General features: G+C 38.8%; 1 protein-coding gene across 5 annotated transcripts in view; it reads right to left on the reverse strand.

The window, feature by feature from the left end:
- Positions 1-3,351: 3,351 nt before the first annotated feature.
- Positions 3,352-27,526, reverse strand: part of TENM1 (teneurin transmembrane protein 1) — a 909,292-nt gene continuing 885,117 nt past the window's right edge. For all 5 annotated transcript variants that reach the window (XM_070784169.1, XM_070784168.1, XM_070784167.1 and 2 more), the window contains 5 exons: positions 20,572-20,868; positions 13,983-14,370; positions 11,621-12,841; positions 10,897-11,039; positions 3,352-8,751 (listed from right to left, as the gene is read on the reverse strand). In XM_070784169.1, the coding sequence (XP_070640270.1) occupies positions 7,993-8,751; positions 10,897-11,039; positions 11,621-12,841; positions 13,983-14,370; positions 20,572-20,868 (2,808 nt within the window). In that variant the 3' untranslated portion in view covers positions 3,352-7,992. The remainder of the gene's footprint in view (positions 8,752-10,896; positions 11,040-11,620; positions 12,842-13,982; positions 14,371-20,571; positions 20,869-27,526) is intronic.

Raw genomic sequence — 27,526 nt, forward strand, 5'->3', positions numbered from 1 at the left:
AGAAACCTCCATATTGTTTTTTCACAGTTCAGTTCAGTCGCTCAGTCGTGTCGGACTCTTTCTGACCCCATGAATCGCAGCATGCCAGGCCTCCCTGTCCATCACCAACTCCCGGAGTTCACTCAGGCTCATGTCCATCGAGTCGGTGATGCCATCCAGCCATCTCATCCTCTGTCGTCCCATTTTCCTCCTGCCTGCAATCCCTACCAGCATGAGTCTTTTCCAGTGAGTCAACTCTTCGCATGAGGTGGCCAAAGTACTGGAGTTTCAGCTTTAGCATCCGAAGAACACCCAGGGACTCCACCAATTTGCATTCTCACCAACAGTGTATGAGGGTTCCCTAGGTAGAGCTGTCTCTAAAGGCAGAATGTGTTAATCCAAATATTTCAGCCTATAGTCCATAGGAAAAAGCAAAGTTTCTGTGTAAACTAGTAACTTGGAGTTCTGTGTTCTTCATGTGAGGTGGTGAGCTTGGTTAATAATTAGTGACCTGCTGAGACACAAAGCTACTCTCTCTGTTGGCAAGGTCTGGTTTCTGAGCATTTAACTTGGATGCTATGGGATTGCAAAGGTGGAATATGGCCACAATGATGTATTTGTGTGCCAGTTACCATTTCTAGAAGTAAAAGCATCACTTTAATTTGTAACGGAATTAAGAAAGCTGACTTTCAATATAAAATGCATATGTTTAAGTACTTTTAAAATATTTGTAGCTTGGGTTTAAATCTTAATAGGTATAATTAATTTTTACCCTAACTTGTTCATTCTGGAATAATCCTAAAAGTATGAATTGTTTGCATGTTCCTTTACCAGAGTCTTTTTTGAAAAAACTTTTTTTTGGAATCATCTATGGTTTATCCTATTATAATAAAGTATTTGAAAGCTTTATTTTCCTAATTTGTCTTAAAATAATCCTTTCAAAAATATTCAAAGATAGGTGCTATTGATATACTAAATAAAGCATTGATGAAGTTCATCTTTTCTTATTGGACTAATTCACTGAAAAAGGTAAGTGCTTTTCTGATTTTGCTACTGTCAAATTTTACAGTTGATGTGCCTACCCACTGTCTTCTTTTGCTGGCCTTTTATTCATCGTTTTTTTTTTTTTTTTCCACTTTTTCTTTCCTGGCATGAGCATGCTTGCTATTTCCCAGTATATAATAGCTTGCACCTTTACAGAAAGGTCATATCCTTGCCATATCTAAAATATTGCCATGCTAACATATACCTATAATATGCTGAGTACAGGCAGAAAAATGCACATATATTTCTACATGTACACCTTTCTTCAGGGGAAAAAAAAGTGTGTCAGCAAGCCCACGAGGAACATGACAGTTTATCAAATACTTGTTCATTTCCTCTGAAATTTGTTCTTAAGGTCAGTAGGAAGACAAGCTTAGATAATTGTCCATTTGGCTGTTGCAGGCAGGGAAACTTTGTGGTAGTACATAGGGAGAATATGCCTATATTAACTCTGATTAACTCTTCTGGTATAAATCGAGGGCTGGGTTTAAGATATTATGTGTGGTAGAATGGATAGAGATTTTAAAATGTGAGAACCAGCTTTAAAACCTGTTAAGAATGTTTAGATGTCAGCTTATGTTTTATTTGATTCACTTTATTGAGTTCAGAATCCAAAGTCTATTAATAATAAAACTCAGATTTGCCCTTGAGCATGTCAAGGTTATGAGATGCCTAGTCTTCCTGTTAGTGGGCTATAAATTCAACTTTGGTGACTATGTTTGCCCTTGCAGTAAATGGGGCACCATAATTTTGCAGTTTGCACTCAGGGTGAAGTTAAACTGCCCAATTTGGACACTTTTATAATTTGGGCTCATTGGCCCAACTTGTAGTAAAAGGCTGGAATTTCATCATTAGGTCATTTGCTTTTTAAATGAATGTTTTTATGTGGAAAGAATATAACAAACCTGATCGACTGGAGAGAGCCCATCAAAGTAACAAATGAGACTTGAATTTGCTTTTCGGCTTTGTCACTGATTATGCCAGTGATGTACAGTAAGTCAGTCTGTTGCTAGTATCGCATTTGCCAAATAGGAATAAATAAATTAAATACATTCACAATAGTAATATTACCAAATGTTTAAATAGCATTGATATTCAAAGATCTCTGAAAGCGAGGGTGACTAGGAAAGAAACATGGAGAAATCCCTTATTTCCTTTATAATTCTCTCAATGTACAAGCTCTGCTTTCTTTTTGAACTGAGGGTAAGATGCGTAGGTTGAAAAAACAATCTCCAGATGATACTAATATATCCAAGCTACACTCCCCACCCCCATTGCTTTTTTTGTTGATTGGTTGGGTTGAAACAATCAAGATTGTCTTCTGTTCTGTGAATCTTTTCAAGGTATCTCTATATATTGGTACTCTTGCCTGGAAAATCCCATGGATGGAGGAGCCTGGTAGGCTGCAGTCCATGGGGTCGCTAAGAGTCAGACACAACTGAGCGACTTTACTTTCACGCGTTGGAGAAGGAAATGGCAACCCACTCCAGTGTTCTTGCCTGGAGAATCCCAGGGATGGGGGAGCCTGGTGGGCTGCTGTCTATGGGGTCGCACAGAGTTGGACAAGACTTAAGCGACTAAGCAGCAGCAGCAGCTATATATTGGTGAATAAAAAAGCACAGGACATTTGAGAGTGGTGTAAATTCCAGGATTTCAAGCAAAGTGCAATAACAGCGTATTTGGATTGTATTATTATATTATATTATAATATAATATATTATATATAATATATATTATATTGTATTATTATATTATATATAATATATATTATATTACATTATTATAAAGATGAATTTTGGAAAATCTGTTGGCCAGCTTTCCCAGTGTCACTTGTAAATGTCTTTTTGTGAAAAGTAAGTGCCAAAGGGCCATTGTAACTGCCCAGGATTTTGGGCCTCAGAAGAGTTATTTTTTAGTCTCTCCTGATCGCCTCCCCTGGCCCATCCAATTCTTGCCAGTGCATTGGGTTGCCTTGCTCTCCTAGCTCCCTCCCACCCCTGTTTTTCAATCCTTAATTTTCTTTCTATTGCTGAGAAAGGTATCAACAGGAGGGAGAACCTTTATAAGTCCTAGCCTAGAGGCTTTTAAACTTGAAACAGCTACTCTTCTTTTTTTATTAAATGGTCATTGGTGTCAGTGATCCTATATGTATGAAAAATAAAAGTGAAAAGATGTCCTCTTACGATTAGTGCCTTTCTGATTTCTACACGTATACTTTCAAGATTATGCGGTTTTATTGCTCTATGTTAGGGAGCCACTTTTCAAATCTCAGGTGACCAGACTGACTTGAGAATGCAGTTTGGCGCATGAATAAAATGAGACACAGTGTTCATTTGTCATTTTATTTTTTAGAAATGAAATATTCAAAGTACTTTTTTGTTTCAAATATCAACACATAATGTTTAACTTTAAATATTTACAGCATGTTGTTGTGATGCTCTGTAGAAAAATGCATGCTTCTGACCTGAAAGCCAGAGCGAAATGCAAAAGACCATTTAACTGCAGCCAGAGAACATGAACCTGTACAGTATCCAGTCACTTTTCAGCACAGGAGTGAGAGCAGGAATACAAAACTGGAACCTATTGTTTCCTAGCAACATGGCTCAGGCCATTATAACACAATTTCCAGTATGATTAGAACCTCTAACTGTTGTTATATAGAAACTGAAAATCTTGGCATACACTGTAAACACCTTTACTTCTCATGAGAAAGTAAGCAGCTAAAAAGAATATTTTTCTGACGTAAAGGCTATACTTCTCTTTTTCACCTTCTCTCTTACTGATGCTTTTGCCAGAAGAATAGTAAAGATTTAGACATTGTCATGAATCATACAAGTAAAATATTTTTCAAGGACACAATCTGATATACTAACATTTATTTAAGAGGTTAAAGTCCACCACTAAATCTAAGGAAAGATTTTTTTAACTGCCAAACACATTTCCTTTGACAAATAATGTAAGATGACAACTGCCAAGACAAAATCCACAGCAAGTTTAACTCTAACTATTTTCAGTTACTGTTTAGGAAGTAATTTCTTCTTATACACAGTAGTATATTTGGTCCTTAATAGCTTTCACATGAAGGACACACTGGAACAGTCACTATTTTGTGGTTGAATTATTTTTTGTTGTTTGTTGTTTTCTGTTTTTTTTTTGTTTTGCTTTTTTGTTTTTTTTTGTTTTTGTGTTTTTTTTTTTTTTTTTTTTTTTTTGCAGAATAAAGAACCTTACAGAAGGCTGTGGAAGAGCAGTCTGAGATCTGAAGTACTACTCAGGTCAGCTATGTGTATGTGAGTTCCTCCAAGAACACAAGAATGTTGCATCTAATCTGTAGCCTTCAGTTTTTCCAGAAGCTATAATACATTTCAGTCTCTCCAAAAGTTCCTTTCCACACTTGATTACTGTACTTTTGCTTCCATTACCACTGAACTCCATTACAATTGCCCTTACAGGAACATATCTTTATAAATGCAAAAACTGTCCTGACTCTCTTAGGTGATATTACAGTGGGGCCTGGTCTGGTTAAAAAAATTTGTTTCAAAAAAATGAAAGAGAAGAAAAAAGTAGTAGAAACAACATGATAGGATGCTTGAAACTGTGTCAATAGTAATAAAAAAAAAACCTTATGAAAATCAGAATTTAGTTGTATACCTCTCTACGTAGCATGTGAATTCCAAATTATACATTGTTAAGTTTTCATATATTTGCTATGTTGTATATATTATGTTATATATATAGTCTATATATTATAGATCTTATAGATAAATTGACAGTAAAGGACACACTTATTTTATACATTATTTTGTTGGGTTAAAAATTAAACCCAATAAAGCCTATTTATATGGTGAGTGTTTTACTAAAAATTAGTATGAATTGGGCTTTATTTCCCTTTCCTTCAGGAGTCACGCTTCTAATCAGCAATGATTAGAATGACAACTAAAAATAAATATATTTAAATGGCTGTTCAACTATGAACTTTTCAGCTCTTTTGGATCTCTAGACTGTAGTGCAAGAGTCAAAACAAAACAAAACAAACAAGTAAAATGGGCCTAACTAGGAAAAAGAAACAATCACGGAGTATTCCCTGCCTCCAGCCCAGAAGAGTCTTCATAGGAGAGCCCAACTGCTGTGCTCTCACTCAAGCTGACTTGAATGCTGTGTGGCTGTGTAGTAGTGTCAGCTGCATGTCTTCTGGGTATGAGAAATTCATGTATTTCTCTTTAAAATGCTTTTACTTTCATCAGGAAATGCAAACGAATTGTTCTTTCTTTAAACTTCAGAACTACAAGTCAGTAAAGGCATTCTTTGTATTCAGATGAACAGGAAGTGATGTATTCAATATCTCCACATTCTTATTAAGAAATGACAAATGTTTCTCTTAGATTTACTACTCATTAGTGTGCTAACCTTTTGGGTTTTTTCCTCTTACCTCCAAAAAACTTTGGAAGTGGTAAAGAGAACAGTAATGGTTCAAGGCAGTATTAGAACCACAGCTGTTAGTGATAAAAAGTGCATTTCCTGACTATAATACAAATATAACTTTAAGAAACCAAAGGCACAAACTAAATAAATATGTATTACAAACTAGAAATGCACAGTTCAAGGTAATTACTATTAAGTAAAAGCTTCAAATACTTGTTTCTAATGGATATTTAAAGCAGTTTGAAAATGATACATCATCAGTGAATTGCAAAAAAGTATAATTGCTTAAAATATAAGCAAAATAGACTCTAATATTGACATCTTGGATTAGTGATAAAATACATCATCACATTTATGAATGTACTCTCTATATACAGTTCATAAATCATTTTTCCATTGATTTAAAAGAACATCAGAGGTTCTAGGAACTTAAGGTCCATTTTTAGGCTGGTGTGGAGGTATTCAAATTTTCAACAAGTTTGTGAGTAATTTTAGAATCCTGTCCTGATAAATACTCTACCATTAACACAGGCCTGATTCAGGGGAAAAAACTCCAATAGTATGGTTGTAGTCTGGATTAGTCATCTCTTGAGCTGGTGTCCTTCCAATTAAAAAGAGAGATGGGTTCATCATGAATTCTCTCTCTCACAATATGTGTGTAAGAATGTGGTAACCCCAACCTGAAGGTTTTGAAAATGAAATGTTTGGATACACCCTCCCCTGCTGTCTGTGGGTCCTTGCCTTTGTCTCACTCTACTTTGTGTAGTTAGGAGTCAGACTCTTTAAAAACCTTAATGTGAGCCTGGATTCTGACTTTGCATATTTCCCAAAAAGACAGTCATCACAAAGCAAGGCACTGACCCCACACTGCATTTAGGTAGTAGCTGGCAAGAGTCCAAACTGCGACATTCCATCACAAATTCTCCTTCAGACACAGCAAATGTCCAGACTCGGTGATGAAAAGTCCTGAAGCTGGCTCAGGGGATTTCTCCACAGGCCACATTGTGCTGTCCTGTATTTTCATTTGTGGTAACTCACAATTGCACAGCAGCTTACAAAATCTTTGTCACTGGGCACAAATCTCCCAGTTCACCAAGGGGCTTCTTGGATGACAGGATTCATACAGATTGAGAAATTGCAGCTGATATTAACACTAATCCTGATCTTTTTTTCTAAATTTTAAATGATCACAGAACAAAATAACCCTTCCTGGAAAATAGCTATTTTCCCAGGCAGGAGAGATGATTAAATAAATAATAAATGGGCAAAGACAGAGAACTGAAATAACTATCCATATAAATTATCTTAGTAAAAAATAGTCTGCCTCTCTATAATTAGTTGAAATGTGTTAGGTTGGAAAGGGCTCAATTACATTTCCTGACTACGGCTGGGAGATGTTCACTACAGAACTGTACATTGGAAAGATAAATCTAAGTGGGGTAAACAACATGGCAGCAACTTTCGTGATGTTTAGTTTGGTCTTCCCACTGGTACTTTCCTTTCACCTTAATATTATGTCTTTTTTTTTTTTAAGGTTTTGGCTCTTATGAATTTCTGCAGTAGTAGTGAGTGTAATGTATCGACATCACAGGCATGTATGTCTGTGAAAGCCTTTTTTTTTTTTTTGTATCAGAATCACACTTGGTAGTAAATTACCTTTCATGTGCACAAAACCATTGGATTAGTGTATAAATACTGAATCACGAATGTGAAACTATGACCAAAACACACCCTATATATAAATGAGAAATTCCTACTTGGGTTAATAAAAGCTATGTTTACATGACACCAATACAGCTGGACAACTGAGTACAAAATGTAGTCAAAACAGGTTGGGTGGGAGGAGTTTCATTGGCCAGCTGCCTTGGTATCATGTATACACAAGCAGATAGTGGCAATTGGGTTTGGTGACCACACCCACAGGGAAGTGTGGTAGACGGAACCCAGCCACCACACGCCAAAACACAGCACAACAACATGGCATTTATTTCAACAAGCAAGGAGGAATCATCAGGGAGGAAGGGTAAATGGGTCCTGATTCTAGGAGATGGTGGCCGAGGACATTTTACACTTCTTTTGAAGTTTCCTGTAACAGATCTGGAACACGTGAAAGAGCTGGTAGTCTTTCGAAACACACGGCTCAGATCCTATTGCACCACCTTTCAAATAGCCCACAAGTTCTGCCAACAGCTGAGTATGTAACCTTGTGTCGCAACAGAGAACCTCGGGTTCTTGCTTTATATTTGAACATATGCATGGCTCAACAAATTGAAAGTGGTGCTTGCTGAAAACTTTTTTTTTAGTTGTTTGATTTCTACTTGTGTTATTTTGAATACTGCCACACAAGAACTAAAAATCTGTCATTTCTTAAAGAGTTTAAACAAACAATATTAAAATACCATCTTCTGTCACATTGAAAGGCAGTTGGATATGTTTTTCCTCCATATTTACATATACAGAGTTCTGATCTAGAAAACCGATACAATAAACCATTGTATGTTTTAAAAACAGGCAGTCTTTGGTGACGCAAAGGCAGAGTTTTTTCTGTTACCTCCTGCCTATTTCGCTCTGTCTCATAAAGTGAATATTATTGGCACTGTCAGAAAGTTCTAAATACTGCTCGACAGACAAAACAAAATACCCATCATAACCTTGCACTCTCCCGGTACTCAGCAGCTGCTGTTTCTCCCCCTCTGTCCACGCCCGGATCCCCTCTTCCCCTTCTTGCAGCCTTCTTTGTTCCTTAGTCCAGGCCTGGGCCACAGCGCGCTGTCTGGCGATCTCCAACACGTGGTTCTTCTCCTCTTCGACAGTCGTCCCATACCGGATGTTGAAGCACAGAGCCCCATGCTGGAGCTGGATATCTGCAAACCGTCTAGTCCTCCCATTCAACACGGAAGTCATCTGGGACACGGTGACATTGACACCGTTCTCCAGAATGCGCCTCCCCCCAGTGTTACCAATGAGCACCAGGTCTTCCTCCAGAGACCCGAGCTTAATGAAGTAGTGTGTGTCCCTCCCCTCTATGGTAAAATGTAGGTTTTCCAGGTAATGAGCATTGTTGAGAATGGCAGCTAGCCGCCTGCTATCTTCATTGGCTACTCCTATAATATCGGCTGTTACGATGCCATCCTTGATGGCGAATTTTATACCTTTGCCGAAAACAGAAGGGACAGCGGCAAACCTTGGTTGCTTCCCTCCTTCAAGGCACCGTCCATCACCATATCGGGGAGTCATAGGAAGTTGGTCCAAGGAAATGAAATTCCTGAGCTGTTTCTGGAGCTCACATTGAATACCCAGGATGGTCTAGGAAAGAAGAAAGGCACTGAGCAAGTGTAGCAGAGGGTTAGACACTTGTCATATGCTTGGTGATCGCAGAAAGCAAAGGTTTGCCAGGTTGCTTCCCCCTTTCCTTAATTTTCTGGTTTGTGATTTAAAAACAAGCCTAATTTGGAATCTCTTCACCGGCGTTTTGGAAAGGAAAAGACTAACAGGTGATTTGATTACCTGGCATATATTTCTTGATATCTTGGTGAGTTAAGGGTTAAGCATAAGCAAATATGTTCAAATTTGATACCATAGAATCCGAGACCTAGAAGGCACTTAAGTGGGTCTGTGTGTGTGCTGAGTCGTTTCAGTCATGTCTGACCCTTTGTGACCCTATGGACCATAGCCCGTAGCTCCTCTGTCCATGGGATTCTTTAGGCAAGAATACTGGAGTGGGTTGCCATGCCCTCCTCCAGGGTATCTTCCCAACCTAGGGATCAAACCCATGTCTCTTACATCTCCTGTATTGGCAGGTGGGTTCTTTACCACAAGTGCCACCTGGGAAGCTCCCCCCAAACAAAGACACTTTATTTTTTCCAATTCAACAGACACTAACTAGCTGTTTATTACTGGATGTAGAGTAATATATTAGCCACAGTGAGGTATAAGGCATCATTCTTACTTTCAAGTAGCTCATGATCTTATACATAACAAGAGCAAATCAGCCAGTTCATGGGTCTTTTTATGTGGATTAAAAAAAAACAAAACACTTTTGGGACCTTCCCGGTGGTCCAGTCCTTAAGAATACACCTGCCAATGCAGGGACCCAGGTTTGATCCCTGGTCCCATGCGCCCTAGTGTCTGTGCTCCACAGCAAGAGAAGACACTACAATGAGAAGCCTGCGTAACTCAAATGAAGAGTAGCCTCTGCTCGCTGCAACTAGAGAAAGACTTTCAGCAGCAACAAAGACCCAGGGTGGCCAAAAATAAACATAAATACCTAAAAAACCTCTTTACTATGGCAGATTTCAAACATATTAAGAAATAAACAAGAGAATAATGAACCTCCAGGTATCCATTTAAAAGCATCAGAAATTTCCAAAATTTTGATGAACTTTTTGCAGGACTTTTAATTACAGCTTGGGGCTGGTGCACTGGGATGACCCAGAGGGATGGTATGGGGAGGGAGGTGGGAGGGGGGTTCAGGATGGGGAACATGTGTATACTCGTGGCGGATACATGTTGATGTATGGCAAAACCAATACACTATTGTAAAGTAAAAAAAAAAAAAAATAAAAAAAGCATTTTTACAAAAAGGGATAAGCCTCTAGTACCTACTTAGAATTGCCTTTCACTTATAATTTTTTAATACTTGAATTTCAAGCCCTCCCACCCAAATTTCAGTTTTATTTTGTTAAAGCCATATATATGTATGTGTGTATATATATATATATATATATATATATATATATCCATTTGCAGACACAGATATTCCTCTTTCTTTCATCTGAAAGAAAAAGTTCCTTCTTGCTTTCACTTTGTGTCTCATCAAGTGATGGAATTTCCTGCTGAGCTTTGAATGTTTTGGTATTCCTATTTTTCCAGAAAGTTTCTAATATTTGTTATTTTGCTTCATTGCTCTTACATACTTTTTCTTTATTAGAATAATTTTTTTGACTGCACTGTGTGGCATGCGGATCCTAGTTCTCTGACCAGGAAATGAACCTGTGCCTCCTGAAATGCAAGCTCTGAGTCTTAACCACTGGATCACTAGGTAAGTCCCATTTATCAGAATAATTTGTTATTCCCATGCTTCTAATGCACTATGCTCTGATTTATTTTTCAGCTGGAGATCTGATGTTGTATGTCTCTCAGAGAATAATTTTCTCTCTATAGAATCCATAACTACCCATTTTAGAATCATGAAAGTTCAGTTCCACTTTCCTCTTGTCAGTCTACTGCAGCAGTCATCAAGTCACACGTTGGTCTTTTCCCAAAGCTCCAATTCTCTGATCCTTTCCTCATGAAAGCTTTTATCCTACCTCCTCATTAATCATGGACATTTAAGTGGATAGTCAAGAAGACTCAAACAGAAGTAAGCACATATATGTTAATACTATTTCATGGTGTTGGATGCCCTTCTGTTTTTTTCAGCTAAATAGGGATGGTAAAACATTTACTAACCTTTCCAGGATCCCACTCTTGAGTTTTTGTCTGAAGCTGTAGAAGCTCATAAGTTAATTCCAAATTTTCTAATTCTGGTTTGGGAAATCCAGGTAGTACATTGTGTAACTGGAAACCAAATAGCTCCAACCAACTTCCAATATCTGTGAGACACAAAATTTAAAAGAAAAAAAAAAATTTAAAGCCCATACTTTACAACTTTTGTGGAAAGCTTGAAAGATGCCTTTCCTGCCTTTGATATGTTTAGCCAATGGTAAGTTAGGGATAAGCTCCCCTTTATATCACTCTAAAACATCTGATCCTTTCTCTGGGGAAACCTTTTGATTCATGGATAATCATCGAGATTGGCTCAGTTTACTGTGTGGAAATTCTTAGTGTGGTAGTGGTATTAAGGCCACACAGACTCTGGTATTAGATTTATCTGATGGAACACAATCCTGATTTTTCTTCTGTGAAATTATTTGTAGAAGCTTTTAAGAGTGAAAACTATGAACAGAGAGCTTAAAAGGAAAGAAGAAAATGTACTAGGATGCAAAAGTATCATGTTTTACTCCAACGTGTACAGTTCTGCTCACTCTAGAAGACTAAGGAAGAGATTGACTGCACAATAACTTGTGGGCTAGCTGGCAGGAAGAGGAAGCATCTTTACAAAGGCATTGAGATTATGTGATAAACACCATGGAGCGTTTTCTCTTTAGCATAAAGCATCACGCCATTTAAATACCTGTGGTATACTTGGCAACATCTTGAATTTTGCCAACAGGGTAGTTATTTTCAAAAGAGTAGAGGTTGAATGGTTTAGGAAGGAGGTTCAACTGTTTCCATATATGATGATTAGGCGTCGTCCATCGACCAGCGATAACATCATAATCCCTTTGCCCCAGGTGCACTAGTTTAGTAAGGAAATCATAGAGTCCTCCATGAAAACCAATGATGACCTGAAAGTCAGGATAAGTGTCATGGTAGATATCTCCATAAGGCGTGTACAGTATCTCTTTGATCACCTGACCCCGACTGCTGAACACGGCTAGTGGGGTGCCTGTATTATCACAGGCTACGTAATATTCTTCACCACTGCTTAGCTCCATGGCAATAAGGTGACCTTGGAGATCATAATACAGGGATGTAATCTCTGAGCTGGTGTGGTTGTACAAATGAGTAACTCTTATGGGGTTGGCAAGGTCTGCATAAAAGAACTGGAGGTGCTGTCCAGGGCTGGACTTACTGGCCACACGTCGCCCAAGCCCATCATAGTAATACTGCACAGTCCAGCCAGAAGCCTTATTGTAGGCTTTCTGCAGCAGACCATTAGAATTATATTCAAATACGTCATTTCCCCTCTGTCTCAGAAAGCCATCTTCATCCATCTTGTACTGAATTTCTCCAAGTCTGGTGATGCGATCTCGGAGGTCATATCGGAGAGGAGTAAGACGAGCACTATTCCCATGGCTTAAGAGGTTGATGTTCCCATTCAGATCATAACTATAACGCCACTGGGTTTTATCGTTTACAGAAACAGTTTGAAGTTGCCCATCAGCATCATATTCATAGAAGTATCTTGTTATATTGGCATCTACTCCTACTCTGATATCACATATTACCATTCGGCCCATGTTATCATATTGAATAGTCATCCAGTAGGCAATTGCCTTTAGGATTTCATACTGGACTTCAATGACTTGTCCGTTGGCGCTGAAGATCTTGGTGTGCTTCATCACGGTAGTAGTTATGACTTGATTTAAATCGTAATTAATTACACTGAACTTTCCAAACTGCTCTGTTCGACCAGAGACATCGACGTATCGGTACAGATCTATGGGCAAAGGGGTTTCATTGATCACAGCTTGCATGCTGGTGACACGGAAGTTGTTGTAGCTGTAGTCAAAGCGAGCATTTACAAGGCCTTCTTCACTGAATCTGAAAATCTGGCGCCCAATAAGAGGTCCTGAAGGGGTCAAAATAAAAATCATGAGAACAATGCAAGAGACTCAATATTGAACAATCAGAAAGTTCTAGTGTTCTTCTCTTTAGTAGTGATGTTTTTACATTCAAAATGAAATATTAGAGATTGATGTTTGATATCTAACACCCAGACATCTCATCTCATAGATACATAATGTCATCACTGTGGTCACCAAATATGAAAAAAAATTAAAACACTGCATATTATAGTTATAGAATAAATTAATTATAGGAACTTCAGAAGTAATAACCCATTCTCAACTACCCAACCAGTAGTTGAAGTGATGAAACTGATATTATAAACATGCTCTCTTTTTATAATTACTGACAAAAATACTTTCAGTTCATTTAACACGTGCTACAAGGTCAGAGGCAATGGCACCCCACTCCGGTACTCTTGCCTGGAAAATCCCATGGACAGAGGAGCATGGTAGGCTGCAGTCCATGGGGTCGCTAGGAGTCAGACACGACTGAGTGACTTCACTGTCACTTTTCACTTTCATTCATTGGAAAAGGAAATGGCAACCCATTCCAGTGTTCTTGTCTGGAGAATCCCAGGGACGGGGGAGCCTGGTGGGCTGCTGTCTATGGGGTCACACAGAGTCGGACACGACTGAAGCGACTTAGCAACAACAAGGTCAGAAGGTCAGGTTTTGACCAAATCCAGTATTACAGTAACTGGATTTCGGTATTTTATAAACCCACAGGATGAAATATAATAAAAAATGGTGACTTTTGAAGACATGTTGCCATCAACTGAGGCTTATAGATGTTACACAAGGATTGAACTAGTTTCAGTGAGACTCATATCTTTGGGACTTTGAGTGAGACTTTGCATCTTTGGGACGATTTGGTGGTGACTAGGGAGGGGTACCCACTTAGACTAGGTACTTAAGTTCAACTTTCTTGAGGGCTGAGAGAAAGGGAAATGCACTGTATTTTTTAAGGAATTGGCTTTCACACCATCTATCACATATTTTTCATTTTCAATGGAAGATAATTTGATAACTCAAATTTGGTTGAATTGCGTGTCTGTAAGTTAATGCTTCTATCTCGGACTGTGGCCAGCAAAAACTTTCTAAGACCGATGTGCTTGTATACATCACCATCCTTTTACCACAAACCTGTTTGCCTGTATCTGATTGTGCAAATGAAGCCATCGTGCATCAGATGTATTGTCTTAATCACTCCAGAAGACTCTTCATATGTTAATGTGACCTGGGTGGTATCGTAGAGAATCTCGGACAGCCTTGCTTGTTTGGTGTACTTGTACAAAACTCTGCGCCCTGTCCCCAGATGCAGGGTTTGCAGTAGTCGGCCATCTCGACTGTAGTCTTGGATAAAAGAAGTGCTACTGTCTGGTGGGGTGTAGATGTTCCGGTAGTAGCCCACCGAAAGCATGGTTTGTAAGCTGTGGCGCACCATACTAGGCATGGTGACTGAGAGCAGACAATCCGATTGGTCGTACTCAAAGATATAACGCCGCTGGCTATGTAAGAGAAGCATCACAGACTGAAACGAGACAAAGGTACGACAGCATAATAGTACCACTAAAGTTGACGAGATTAAAGAAAATACCCATTCATCCTTTCAGTACAAAGTCATCGAGCACTTCCTGTGCGCCGGGCACTGTGGTGGACCCTAGTTATACAGTGGCAATAATGTGTCTGTCCTCATGGAATTTACAGATTACTGGAGGAGAAAGACAAATAACCAAACAACTACAATATAGTGTGAAATGTGTTATACAGAGGAAATTCCAGGGTGTTTATGGGAGGTGGAGGAAGAGCAGCAACCGAGACTTAAGAGGTCAAGAAAGGCGTCCTGGAGACCGTGACATTTACAGCTGAGACCTAAAGGGTGACTAGGCGTGGCCAGATGAAGGCAGGGAGGTGGGTGGGCTGGATGGGGAGAGTACTCCTGACACAGAGCAGAACATTGTGAGTGGCTAGATAAGAAAGAGAACATGGTTTTTTCAAAGAACATGGGGCATTTGGCGTGGCCAGAGCATGGGTATGTTGGAAGGGATGGGTAAACGGCAAGTGATGAAGCCAGTCAGGTAGGCTGGGTTTAGATCACACTTTCTAAGCCATGCTAAGGAGTTTGGACTTTTACCTGTTGACAACAAGGGAACCACTGAAAGCAGATGGAAGGAGAGGACACTTGCGCCACTGGAAAAAACAATCCAGTTGGTATTTCAGAAAGGTTACTATTGCTTCAATGTGGAGATGAATTGGAGGGAGGGACACAGAGGGCAGGGCGTGCCATATATTAAGTATTAGTCACCAAAAATTACTTATTGAGTTCATATAGCAGATGTCTTTCTGAAAAGTAGTATATAAAATATTATCATTACAGTGATCCCCCCTTATCGGCAGTTTTGCTTTCTGAGTCACCCACAGTCAACTGCTGTCTGAAAATATTCAATGGAAAATTCCAGAAATAAACAGTTCCTAAGCTTTACAATGCATGCTGTTCTGAGTAGTATGATGAAATCTCATGCTGTCCTTCCCAGGACGTGAATCATCTCTTTGTTCAGTGCATCCATGCTATATATGCTACCCGCCCGATAGTACAGGAAATAACATAGTATATATAGGTTTCCCTACTATTCCCACTTTCAGGCATCCATGGAGGGGTCTTGGAGTGTATCCCCTGTGGGCGAGGAGGGACTACTGCACAGCTTTACAATTCATGTTTTAAATGATATGAAGGAAACATGCCATTAAAAGTGGAGAATTCTCTGGTTATGCAAGCCCTCCCACCCCAACTGATCTGTATTTCAGAAAGTTATTTGTTGAGGTATAATGCCATGCATGTAACAGGTGTTTCACTGATATTGGTTTATCTTATTCTAATTTTAAATATAGTCATAAAAGGAACACTGAAGGAGAACTCAAACTCTATTTTTAATTGAAAAGCATTTAAATCTCATCTTTTAATAAAAATTGCTCACCCCTGGAAATTCTGATGTATCTCCCCAAGGGAGATTTTACCCTTACTTTCTAGAGAATTGGCTTATCAAGCAAAAAGATTTAGTTGAGCTTTATTTTCTGAAGTTTCTGTTATGAAAACAATAGGTACCATTTCATCTTTTAAATATAAACTACATAAATATTAATGAATTACAGAAGCATATATAATGTACATTTAAATCTTCTAAATATGAAATTATATTCTAATATTGAACATGCTTCTTGAAACTGCATGTCCTCCCTGCTCTTCTGAGAATTGATTTCAAATCACATGTCAATACCATGAAGTCAAAGTCAGCACTTATTTGCTCATTGGCTTATCCTTTCTCGCTTTTCCACCAGGTACTCTGCCTGGGGATACAGAGCCGTGTGTGGAAACCCTGTCACCTCATAACCTGTGGATACTCTGCAACTCCAGAAACCCTGCTGAACAGAAGGCGGGAGACGTGGAAGTCCGGCCTGGGCACGAGGACACAAAGGGACCACCCTTGACCAAGGCAGAACTCAACAGAACCTAAGGTGAGACTGGTAGGCAATGCCTCTTTGCTGAAAGCCAGATTTCTCAGCTCCTTTCCACTCTCTTCTGTCAACTTGCCATGAACAAATGACATCTGTCACCTGCGAGGCGGGCCAGGGACAGTCACCATATGGTTCGCACACATTATCCAGTACCAGCCTGCCTTTTCCAGTTGCTGCACCAGCCTTGCCAAACATTTATAGCACATCACCACTGCATTCTCTCCCTGCTCTCATCTTCCGTGCTGTAGTAAACCACAGCCTGACCCTGTTCCTAGGTGGTGCTGATGCTGTGCTGCCCAAGAATGTGGATGATGTGATTAGAAATCTCGTGAATGTAACTGTTGTGTGGCCAGAATAGCATTTAGCTCTCACTTGGCTACTTTGTCACTTTGGGTGGGCATTGTTATCAGTTTGTTCAAAAAAATATACTTATAAGTCCATCCAATGCCCCCAGCGCTGCTATAGAATAAAAGGTCATTTCTTATTAGTCCAAACACTAGAATTTTATATTTAGTATTTTCCAAAAAGTTGATTGTGAGAACTGAAATGATTGTGAGATCATTGTAAAGAAGAAAACTAAAACCATGGCTGCATATTCATTTGAACAGGAGTAGAAATGAGAGATGGGCTTCCCAGGTAGCTCAAACAGTAAAGAATCTGCCTGCAATACGGGAGGCTGGGGTTTGATTCCCTGGATCAGGAAGATCCCCTGGAGAAGGCCATGGCAACCCACGCCAGTATTCTTGCCTGGAGAATTCCATAGACAGAGGAGCTTGGCGGGCTACAGTCCATGGGGTCGCAAAGAGTCGGACACGACTGAGTGACTAACACTTTCAGAAATGAGAGATGGCAGAAATTTGAAAAAGTAAGGCATCTGAATGACCACCAGATGGCAGTGTGGGGCCACCTGGAAGCGCAAGCCAAAGGCTGCATTCTCTCCCTCTAGGCAGCCTTTGAAAACTTCAGCCCCAAAGAGGCAATTTTGTGTAAATGTATCAGACTTAAGCATCTTATTAAATGATTATAAAATATATTTAAATGCATTTAAAATGAAGTTCTTAAGAATGTTTTTAGGAAATGGAAAGATTTACATTTCCTGTAATACAAAATTTTAGCCCCACAAGTCTTCAAAATATAATTAACTCAGGGAAGCCTCATGAATCAAGACAGACAATTAATGACCACATAGAGAAAATTTAAGAAACAATAATTGATTTTTTTTATTAGAGAAGAGATCATTTAAGCAACCACAGCTATTACCCAAATAATTATTTTTCTCCTAATGGCTACAAACCATTGTGCATGAAAATGATACCCATAATTTTTACTTACTCTAGAGGAAGTCAAATAATTTTTACAAAATTTTTGCACACTGAGGTAAAATATTTGCTGTTTGCTTTTTTCAATATATCATGGTATAGGGATGCCCAGCATATGTATAAAGGTACAAAGAGAAGTATTTTGAGGCATAAAAAGAGATTTATATTTTTAAAGTTGGAGAACTGTTACTTCAAAATATAGTTCTGGAGCCAGCCTCTTAGTCTTTCTCTGCCCCAGACATAGTGAAAGAATGTTCTAGCAAAGGCCACGATAAAGAGAGGACTAGAAAAGAGCACAGGAGGCACAGAACTTCATCACCTCCCTGGAAGAGTACATGTAAATTGGATTTTGGTAAATTGAATATTCTTTCCTTTTTCTTTCTAGAATCACAATTTTAAAGATACTTTAATTTCCTTCCATCCTTCTGTTCTTTCCTGTTTTAATTCACCTTCAGGTAGCAGTAGGTGCTAGCACTAAGTTTTCCAACTTAATACATACTAGAATAAATATCAGAATGCATAATTTAAATGGAAAGAAACTTTTATTGAATGACTAGATATGCCAGGTGCTTTATATTAAGTTATTTCATTTAATTGCTGCTTCTATTCAGTGAATTAATTATTATCACTGGTAATAATGTTAATAAAATCAATCTCGTGATAAATGATTTTTGGAAAGTAAAGAACCATTCCATAATTATGGGTTTTGTAGGCTCTGAGTTTTGCATAATAGCATTGCTTAAGTCAGGGGCTACCTGGTAATTAGAGAACAAATTAAATGTAAGATTCAGAAAGGGAGAAAAGTCAGCTGAAAGGCACAAGTGATTTGGCTCGTCTCACTGGTCAATAAATGAGTTTTGGGGAGTTGCTGGGGCTTTTCTCCATACATTACTCGGTGTCAATAAGGTCTTATTTCTGTCCACTGCAGACACTGACAGTCTCAGGGAGTTTCTTTGTTTTGTTTTTAAATAATTATTGCCAAGTAAGTTTCTACAGCCAAAAGAATTTATGTGAAAAAGAAGAATTCATGTGAAATTTGCTTCACATGATTCTTTGCTGAAATAACTGTGATGAAGTAATCAGTTAATTTAGAAAAGGGAAACAATAAAATTCTTCATTAATGTCAGAGAAGAGGCTAAATAACTGAAGTTTAAGTTTCAACAAGCTTTTCTGTCACTGTATAGACAGTTTAAAGGGAAAGATTTATGAGACCTAGAAGCAATTGTCTATAGGCAGTTAGCTCAGCAGCCAGACTGTGGCGCTAATGAGGTTAAGGCTCTGAGTTCAAACCTATAAATATTCCTGTGGGATCTTAGTTCCCCAACCAGGGATTGAACCTGGGTCCTTGGCAGTGAAAGCGTGGCATCCTAACCACTGGACTGTGAGGGAAGTCCCTCAAAGCTGTACATACTCCTGAGGCATGTCAGCTCCTTCACGAGTCACATGTAGACCTGTGGGAGGATCAGAGCAAACAAATCCTCATTCTTGAAAAAACTAATCAGCCTATATTCTGCTAGTGATCAGTGGCACCTTTTTCTTTTTCTTTTTTTCATATAAGGTCATCTTACATGCCTTGCCTCTGTGAACATACAACAAATATTTGGATTCAGTTAATTTTGTAATAAGTTTAGCACTTTGTGGACATTAATCGTATGATTTTGCTAATCATTCTTGTTAACCAAAATTCAAAAGAGAAAACACCCACTCTATAAGATTCAGATGTTCCCAGTGTAGAGTGCGGATTAGAGATTTCATTGATTTCTTCAGCAGAAAAGGACAGAGGGTACAGACAGCAAAGGACTCAGTCCTTTACCCTGGCTCCCAAGTGGAGTTCTGCTTTATCTCCTAGACATTTCTAATTTGGCAAATTTCCCAGTGACTGACTCTGGGAAATAGTACAATGGCTTTATAATAACATACAACCCCTGGCACACTTTAAAAAAAGCTTTCAGGGGTATATCAAAAGGCCTAGCATTATTTGGTGCAAATAGTGAAATTTCACCACGTGAGTTATGAGCACCCATGACTTTTCTAAGAACTTCTAGGGGTTAATCCATACTGACTCCCCTTGAAACCTCAGGGGAAAAAGTTTTTCAGTTTTCCCAGAAATTAATTCAGGACTAATGAACTGAGTTGAAAGGATAGATTTAGGGGAAGAGAGACAGCATCTTAGGATGTCAGAAATTGAGATGGCAGACAGAGATCAATTTCTCTTATTGTCTTCTGCTACTGGTCTGGCTAGAAACCATTTTGCTGTGTGAGGCTGATGTTTGACAAATGGATCCAGGGGGTGGATTAAAATCCTTGCCCATTCCCAGCAGATAGAGACCAGGAGCTCCCATTACAGATGCTACTGGAGACTCATTGTGTACAAAGGAGTACTAACACCAAGGGAGCCCCACTGCTACTATTTCCTCAGAACCATTCCTTGGGAAAATATGTCCTCCAATGTATACCACTAAACCGTCACTGACTATCCTAACAAAATTAGAATTCCATATCCTCTGTGCAAGAGCCTCTTTTCCAGAGCTGAGATACATTAACATGCAATTTTATAATTTTCTACCTATTTTACTTCAGTGTGAGCTTTCATAGTAATAAAGATACATCTTCAGGAGCATGAACAAATATGCTCAAATGAGGAGAAAGCTAAGCCATTATCCTGACTTCAGTTTGAAAGAGTACCTGGCAGAGAGTGGGGCTAGGGAAAGTTTTCAGCTGAAAAACAGCTTATCCTTGTAGGTATAATTTGTGGTGGTTGTTGTTGCTACTTTTATGGAACAGGACAGCCAGAATACAGACTTCACTCCCACAGGTCCTCAGCAAGGCAGGTAATCAGTGCTGCTTTCAATGTTCTCATTCAGAAACTCAGAACTAGTTTATTTTCCCTATACACTTACCTTTTCTAAGTAGGTATAGCTCCAAATTTTCCCATCAGCCCAAGTTCTTGAAATGATTTTTCCACTCTGGTCATATTCCATTTTTTCATTCCATGTCCCTCTTTGAATAAATGTCACCAATCCCGAAGGTGAATATGTGATGTTCACTTCATTATATCTGCTTACAGGAGACCACAGAACAGGTCGTCCAGTCTGGTCATAAAGAATTCGCAGGGTGAATTTCCGATGGTCATCATAGATCTTGCCTGTGCGAGTCATATGATCAAAATCGATGGACAGCAGGTTTCTGTTATGGGCCTACAAAAAAAGAGATAGGAAGTACATTTGAAGCACTGCCTTAGTTCCCCTCATCAAGGGCATTCACAATCCCAAAGCCTTTTCTGTTTCTCCAGCAATGGGGTCTCTCTTGCCTTTGAATCTGCATGGCTTCTCCTTGGATGACAACCTGTCTTTATTCTCCCAGGAGACTTTACAACCTTGGAAGGCCGGGGCCATGTCTTAACTACTGGGATGTGCTAGATTCTCAGCATATGGTTGTTGACTGTTTTTTTCCAACTCAAGTCTCAACTGTGCTGATCCAGTTTTCAGTGATTATGTAATCTTACTTTATGTAAGTCAGACGCCTACAGAGGAATGGGGCTTCCTCCCCTGCTTTTAACAATGAAGTGGCTAGAACATAGAATGGTCAATTATTTACATAATTAGCAAGCAGGAAAAAGGAATATAGAGAGCCCCCTCTAATTTATACAGAGATTCCCTTCTCTGGCTTCCTCGTTCCTCTGGGCATGGAGTTTTATTGTAATACTTTGCATCTATCACAGGGGAACACAGAGCAACTCAGACTGTCTCCTAGACATGAAAGCCCACTCAGCAGTGTCTGCATGGAGGCCAGCAGGTAACTGGGAGGTATTGGTAGGTCCCCCAGTACTTGCAAGGGGGGCACCATTCAATGAGGTTGTGCAGCTTTAAGTCGTTGCCTCCTCCACTGGCCTAAAATAATCTTTATGCCAAAGAGGAATATTTTGGGGTGGCAAATTCATCTCCCCTACAAATAAACACGGAGAAACTTTGAGAAATGTAAACAACAGTGACCCGGGAGTCAGGAGACTGAATTAGCTGCTTGTCTGTGCTAATTTTTTCTACTTGGGCCTTATTTTTCATCTACAGTCATTTTTTCTACTTGGGCCTTAGTTTTCATCTGTGAAACGGGAGTAATGTTTAACACTCAACATCACACACCTGTGCTAAGAATTAAATGAGATTACATATACAGGTACCTGGTGATGTATAAAAACAATATTAGTAATTGTTATTTTTATTACTTTAAAAAATATTTATTTATTTTCTGCCATACCACAGGGCATGTGGGATCTTAGTTCCTCAACCAGAGATCAAACGTGTACCCCCTGCAGTGGAAGCGCGAAGTCTTAACTTTCCTAACCACCAGGGAGGTCTCAGTAATTGTTATTTTTAGATATGATTACTCTTCTCATCTCAGTTAGGCTTCTAAATGGGCCCATGTGTCAGATTCCAAAGTGACTGTAGGAACTGTCAACATGATCCAGGACAGAGTGTTAAATATCTGGTTAATGAGGTAGGGGAAAAAATTCAACATTAGGGTTTGACTACATTAATCATAGTCATACTAAACCAATTCACTAGCTATTCAACTAAACTTTATGATAATTCATTTAAAATTTTTGTGGTCAAGGATTCCTTTAATTATCTGAAAGCTATACACTGTTTCCCCAGAAAAATGCATATAAACACATCAATGAACATTTTAAACAAAATCTCAAGTGGGCTCTGAAATCATGAAACTTTTAGGGGTCTTGAGTCCAATTTCAAAAACCTCAGAAAGAGGTTTTAAAAAATGTTAATTTTTTTTTGCTGTTTAAAAAACTGAGATAAAACTGACATAAAACATTATATTAGTTTTAGGTGTATGGTATGATTCAGTATTGGTATATATTTCAAAATAATCACCACGATAAATCTAGTTGACATCTATCACCACATGTAGTTACAATTTTTTTTTCCAGAGATGAGGACTTTTAAGATCTATTCTCTTAGCAACTGTCAAGTATACAATACAGTATTATTCACTATAGTCACCATGCTGTACATTACATGCTCATATCTTTTAACTGAAACTTTGTACCTTTTGACCTCCTCCACCCATTTCACCCACCCTTCACTCCCTGCCTCTGGCCACCACCAATCTGTTCTCTCTCTGTATCTATTAGCTCTTTTTTTTTTTGCAGGGGGTGGGATTCAACATCTAAATGAGATGCAGAATTTTTATCTTAGTGGCCTGGATGAGTGCAAAGCCAACATTCTCATTTCAGACTCTGATCTTCCTTTGCTCCTTTTATGCACTTTGCTTTTTAAAATAACCTCTTTAAGTACCTCCCTCCAATTATAAAAGTGATATTTTTCCATTGCAGAAAAACTGGAAAGTATAGAAATATACAAAGAAAGTAATTATCTGTAATCCTATCCTCCAGCATGAATCACTGCTAATCACTGCTAATCATTTCCAGCATTTCATACCCACTTTTTAAAAATATAATCTTACACTTAAAGAATACAACAAGAATTGTTTCATATCCTACTGTTCAGCTAATGTTTTATCTCCATCATTCCTCATGTTATTAGATCTTCTGAATATGTGGATTTTAATGGTTATATCAACATGATAAACATTTATCTATCCTTTTTCCTATTGTTGGAAATTAGTTTTTGTTGTCCATTTTTCTTTCAATGTTCATGATTTGTTGAGAAGTTTTGTAAGTAATTATTTCCTTAATACAAACCCTATAAGGGAAATTACTGGGTCAAATGATAACATATTAAAGACTCCTGCTGCAACTTGAGATATTACTTTACAGTGCACAAAGGTTTACAAATGTATGCTCTTATTAACTAGCAGTGGAGGAGTTCCTGTCTGCATTGTAACCAGCACTGAGGATTATCATTGTTAGTAAGCTTTTCCCAGTATGAGAGTGGAGAAAACGGTATGTTATTGTGGTTTAAATTTGCATGTATTTAATTACCAATGAGATTGAACCGTTTTAAATGGCTATTGGCCACACCTATGTCTTCTATGAATTGTCTGCTATTTTCAACGTTTTTTGGTTTCAGTTTCTTTATCAGCCAGCTAGGGCTAATGATATTTGCCCTTAGTTTTGAGCTGCAGAAAAAAAAAAAAAAAAAAAAGGACAGCAAGTGTTCCATGCTATGAATTCCAGAAGACTAGTGATTAGATATTCCAATTATTTGGGAGGAAGTCTTGCTAGCTGCAGTGGTAGGTTTCATTCATGGAATAGAGCCACAGATCGGGAAGCGTGACTCTAACCACCTGTAGCCTATGTGTGCAGTGTTGTAGCATAAATACAAACTAACCTGCTGTTATAACCTAAAAGGTGATAGAGAAGCACATATTTCCTGTCTTTTGATACACAGGGCTTGGAAACCTACACAAAACCAGGTGTTCTTTCTTCAACTACCTTTCCTGTGGTTTTATAGCCACATATCTCTAACTGTAACACTGTTCATTTACAATAGCTGTAAAATATCCATGTACTCCCAGAGACAGTTGTAACTGTTACAGTTTATGTTATAATGGTAGTTAAAGAGCCAAAGTATCAAGTGATTTTCAGTTCAACTAAATTTGTGGTTTTATTTGTCTGATAGATTAAGTTTACTACTCAAGAACACATTTCTTAATAAAATCATTACAGCAACACAAGCAGGGGACCACTGTTGAAAATCCACTACAAAGCGAGCAGAGGAAAAGTCTGCCTAATGTTCCTTCTCTGCCTGTCAAGACTTATGCTACCATGCTTCTCCGTTTTTGGATAATGCACTCTGATATTCAGATGTTGCTGAAACACTAGTTTCAAAGTCAGGTTTGGAAGGTAATGTGAAATTTGGCTCAGAGCTGCAAGGGGATGAAAGAATTGAAGATACCACAGCCCTCCATCTGGCGAGTCTCCTGTGGAACTTGTGAGAAGACTGTGGGAAAGAATGGTTTTCTTAGGTAAGCTCCTTGACCTTCCTTATTGACTGCTTATGTGACTCCAGCCTGTATGGCAGGAAGCAGAACGAGGCTGACCGCCTCTGACTGCTGGGATCATGAGCGAGGTTGGAAAAGCAACGTGTTCATACAAGCTATTGTTTGCCTGAAAGACAGTAATAGCCCTTGACCCAAGTGTGGGCCATCAATCCTTATTTCAGCTCTTCCCCCAAACAATCTATAGCAATCCCTGACCTGGAAAAGAGAGGGGCAAAGCAAAGGTTGACGTTTGAGAATAGCCCCAAGTTAAAAAGGGTCCCTTTGGACAAGCTGCGCATTGAATGAGAGATCTGAGTTTGGCAACTGATGAGCTGTCCACTGCGGTAAGGAAGCTGGACGTGGTAAAATTTTTCATAAGAAAGGATGTATTTGTGCTTTAATTTATTCTTTGGTTTTCCTTAGGCTTTTTTTCAGCTTTGCTGAAGATAAGTAAGGAGAAAGGCTTGCTTTTTGTTCACACTTGGACCAGAGAGGAAAGAGGAAAGAGTATGCCCTGGGGAGCCATGGGTTGTGTTGCCAGCAGGAATCAACGTACCTGCAAAGCATGGGCACAGGCCAAAGATCCAAAGAAAGGTGTCCTCTGCCTCCCCCCAGAGCCTTTCCTTGCTCTTTCTGAAGAGTTTGTGTTTTAATTGCTTAAGAGACAGTCTTTTCAACTCCCTTCAATTTGAAACTCATTCAATTAGTAGCCTAAAGATTATATTAGGTTGATCTATAAGACAACTGCTGGTGTTTGAGTGTTTTTTGGTCTACGAAAAGGGCAGCTTGCTATGGTTTAATCCAACACACACACACACCAACAGGAAAGTATTTAATCAAGAGCAAATTAACTTAGTGTAAAACTGTGCAAGTTAAATGGTATGGCAGAAATCAGGTGAGAGGAATGAATAAGGTTTTGAAGAAGAACTGGTATGCTCATTCGCACATACACACACAGTGCTAAACTCTAAGCTACAATCAGAGCAGCTGATTTTCTTTCGCAAGAAAGGAGGAGAAGGCTGAATTTTCAAGAATGCTATCTAGCATTTCAACTCACAATGCAACTGAGGTACCTGTTAGATTTTTGCTGAAGAAGTTTGAAGGTGAATAAGTCAGATGGGCCAAATATTCACTCTGTGGTTTGGAAGACATACTGCATTTAAGTTTCATGAAGCTGTGAGAATGGATGCAGGAGTCAGATCTGCTTTTAAATTGGGACATGTTCCTTTATTCTCGCTGGTTTAAAGGTAATTAGTACTTGATTTTTAGATATTGATCAATACAATTCTAAAGACTTTATTTTTGACTGATATTGCTATGCTGACAATCAAAACCCACTTAGGCTTACTTTTATTTCAGAGTGGCCTACAAAGGAACAGGGCATGTAGGCAGCATTAACATCAGCCTCCATTACTCCACTGGGAACTTTTTTAACCTGTAGTTTGCTTTTTTCCTCCCAAGACACACTCTTTACCTGGGCAGCCAACAGAATCTTAGTGCCAGAAGAAATCTTACAACATGGGCTATTGAGCTGGACTGCCTAGGTTCAAATCCTGTGTCACCCTTTACTAGCTGTGTGACCTCTATGTGCCTCAGTTTCTTTATCTGTAAAGTGAGAATGCTAATAAGAGGACATGTCTGATAAGATGTTGTGAATAGTAAATAAGTTACTATATGGCAATATACATATAAGATTTCAATGAATGTTAGCTGTTATAATTATGCTTAGTGGTAGCTGTTATAATTATGCTTAGTGGTAACAATACTACTAATAATAGAGATTGTATAGACCATATCCCTCATTTTATATATGGGAAAAGTGGTGCAAAATTATGGGCATACCGGTTCTTCTTTAAAACCTTATTCATTCCTCTCACCTGATTTCTGCCATACCATTTAACCTGGACACTTTTTGCACTAAATTAATTTGCTCTTGTGGAAATACTTTCCTGTTGGTGAATTCATCTGGGTGACCATACAATCGGCATTTAAAAATTTTAATATCAATTAACTAATACTTATATACAAATGAAATAGTGTGTGAAATAAGACTTTCTGCCTAGTTATCTTAGCAGAGTCGTCCCAGGATTAACAAACATAGTTGTTTCTATGATTTGAAGGCCCCAAGGATCCCCCTGACCCTGAAAACCAACACTGCTCAGTAGCCTTGATGCCTGAAATCTCCAGGTGACTCCTTATGGGTAAATACACTGTTACCTGGGATGGAGAACCACAGATATATTTTAAAAACAGACAAATCTATCTGTAAGCAGGCTTCTTACCTAAATTTTCACAAAATGAATCCCTCCAGCAAACCTGGAGAGAAGGAAGTCAAAACAGCATGAAGCAAACATGTTTTCTGAGAAAGGAGGGAGATGCTAGAGGGAACGCGCCTCCCACATTCCCCATCATTTGTCAGCCTGGGACCTTGTGTTTCACCAGGCTTGTTCTGCCTTTCAGAGCTCAGCTCACGTAGGACTAGTCACATGTTGCATTTTAAAACCACTCTACCCTGTTCTTAGTTATCTTTGAATGCAGAGAAAAACAATCAATTGTGAGGGTTTTTAGACGAGTCTTCACTTCATTTTGCTTGTAAACACATAATCATCTTACCTGATTTGATGACTTCAGTGTGAAGTGCTAAGCTTCTTGGATTTTTTTTTTCTTTTTAATAAAGGACGCTGCAGTTTTGGAGCTTTGCTGTCACCTCACATCTCAGTCTGAGAAATCTTATAAAGAGCTTGAGGCCCAGTGCTGGGATAAGTCTCATCTAAACAGCATTACGATTCATGGACACAGCAAGGTGCGATCTGGATGTATTTTCTAAACCAGTTTGCTTTCGGTGAATGTCGAATTTCTTGATGGTCCAGGGAAAGGTATTTATGGGGACAGATGAAT

Source organism: Bos indicus, chromosome X, assembly GCF_029378745.1.
Source record: "Bos indicus isolate NIAB-ARS_2022 breed Sahiwal x Tharparkar chromosome X, NIAB-ARS_B.indTharparkar_mat_pri_1.0, whole genome shotgun sequence".
Classification (NCBI taxonomy): domain Eukaryota; kingdom Metazoa; phylum Chordata; class Mammalia; order Artiodactyla; family Bovidae; genus Bos; species Bos indicus.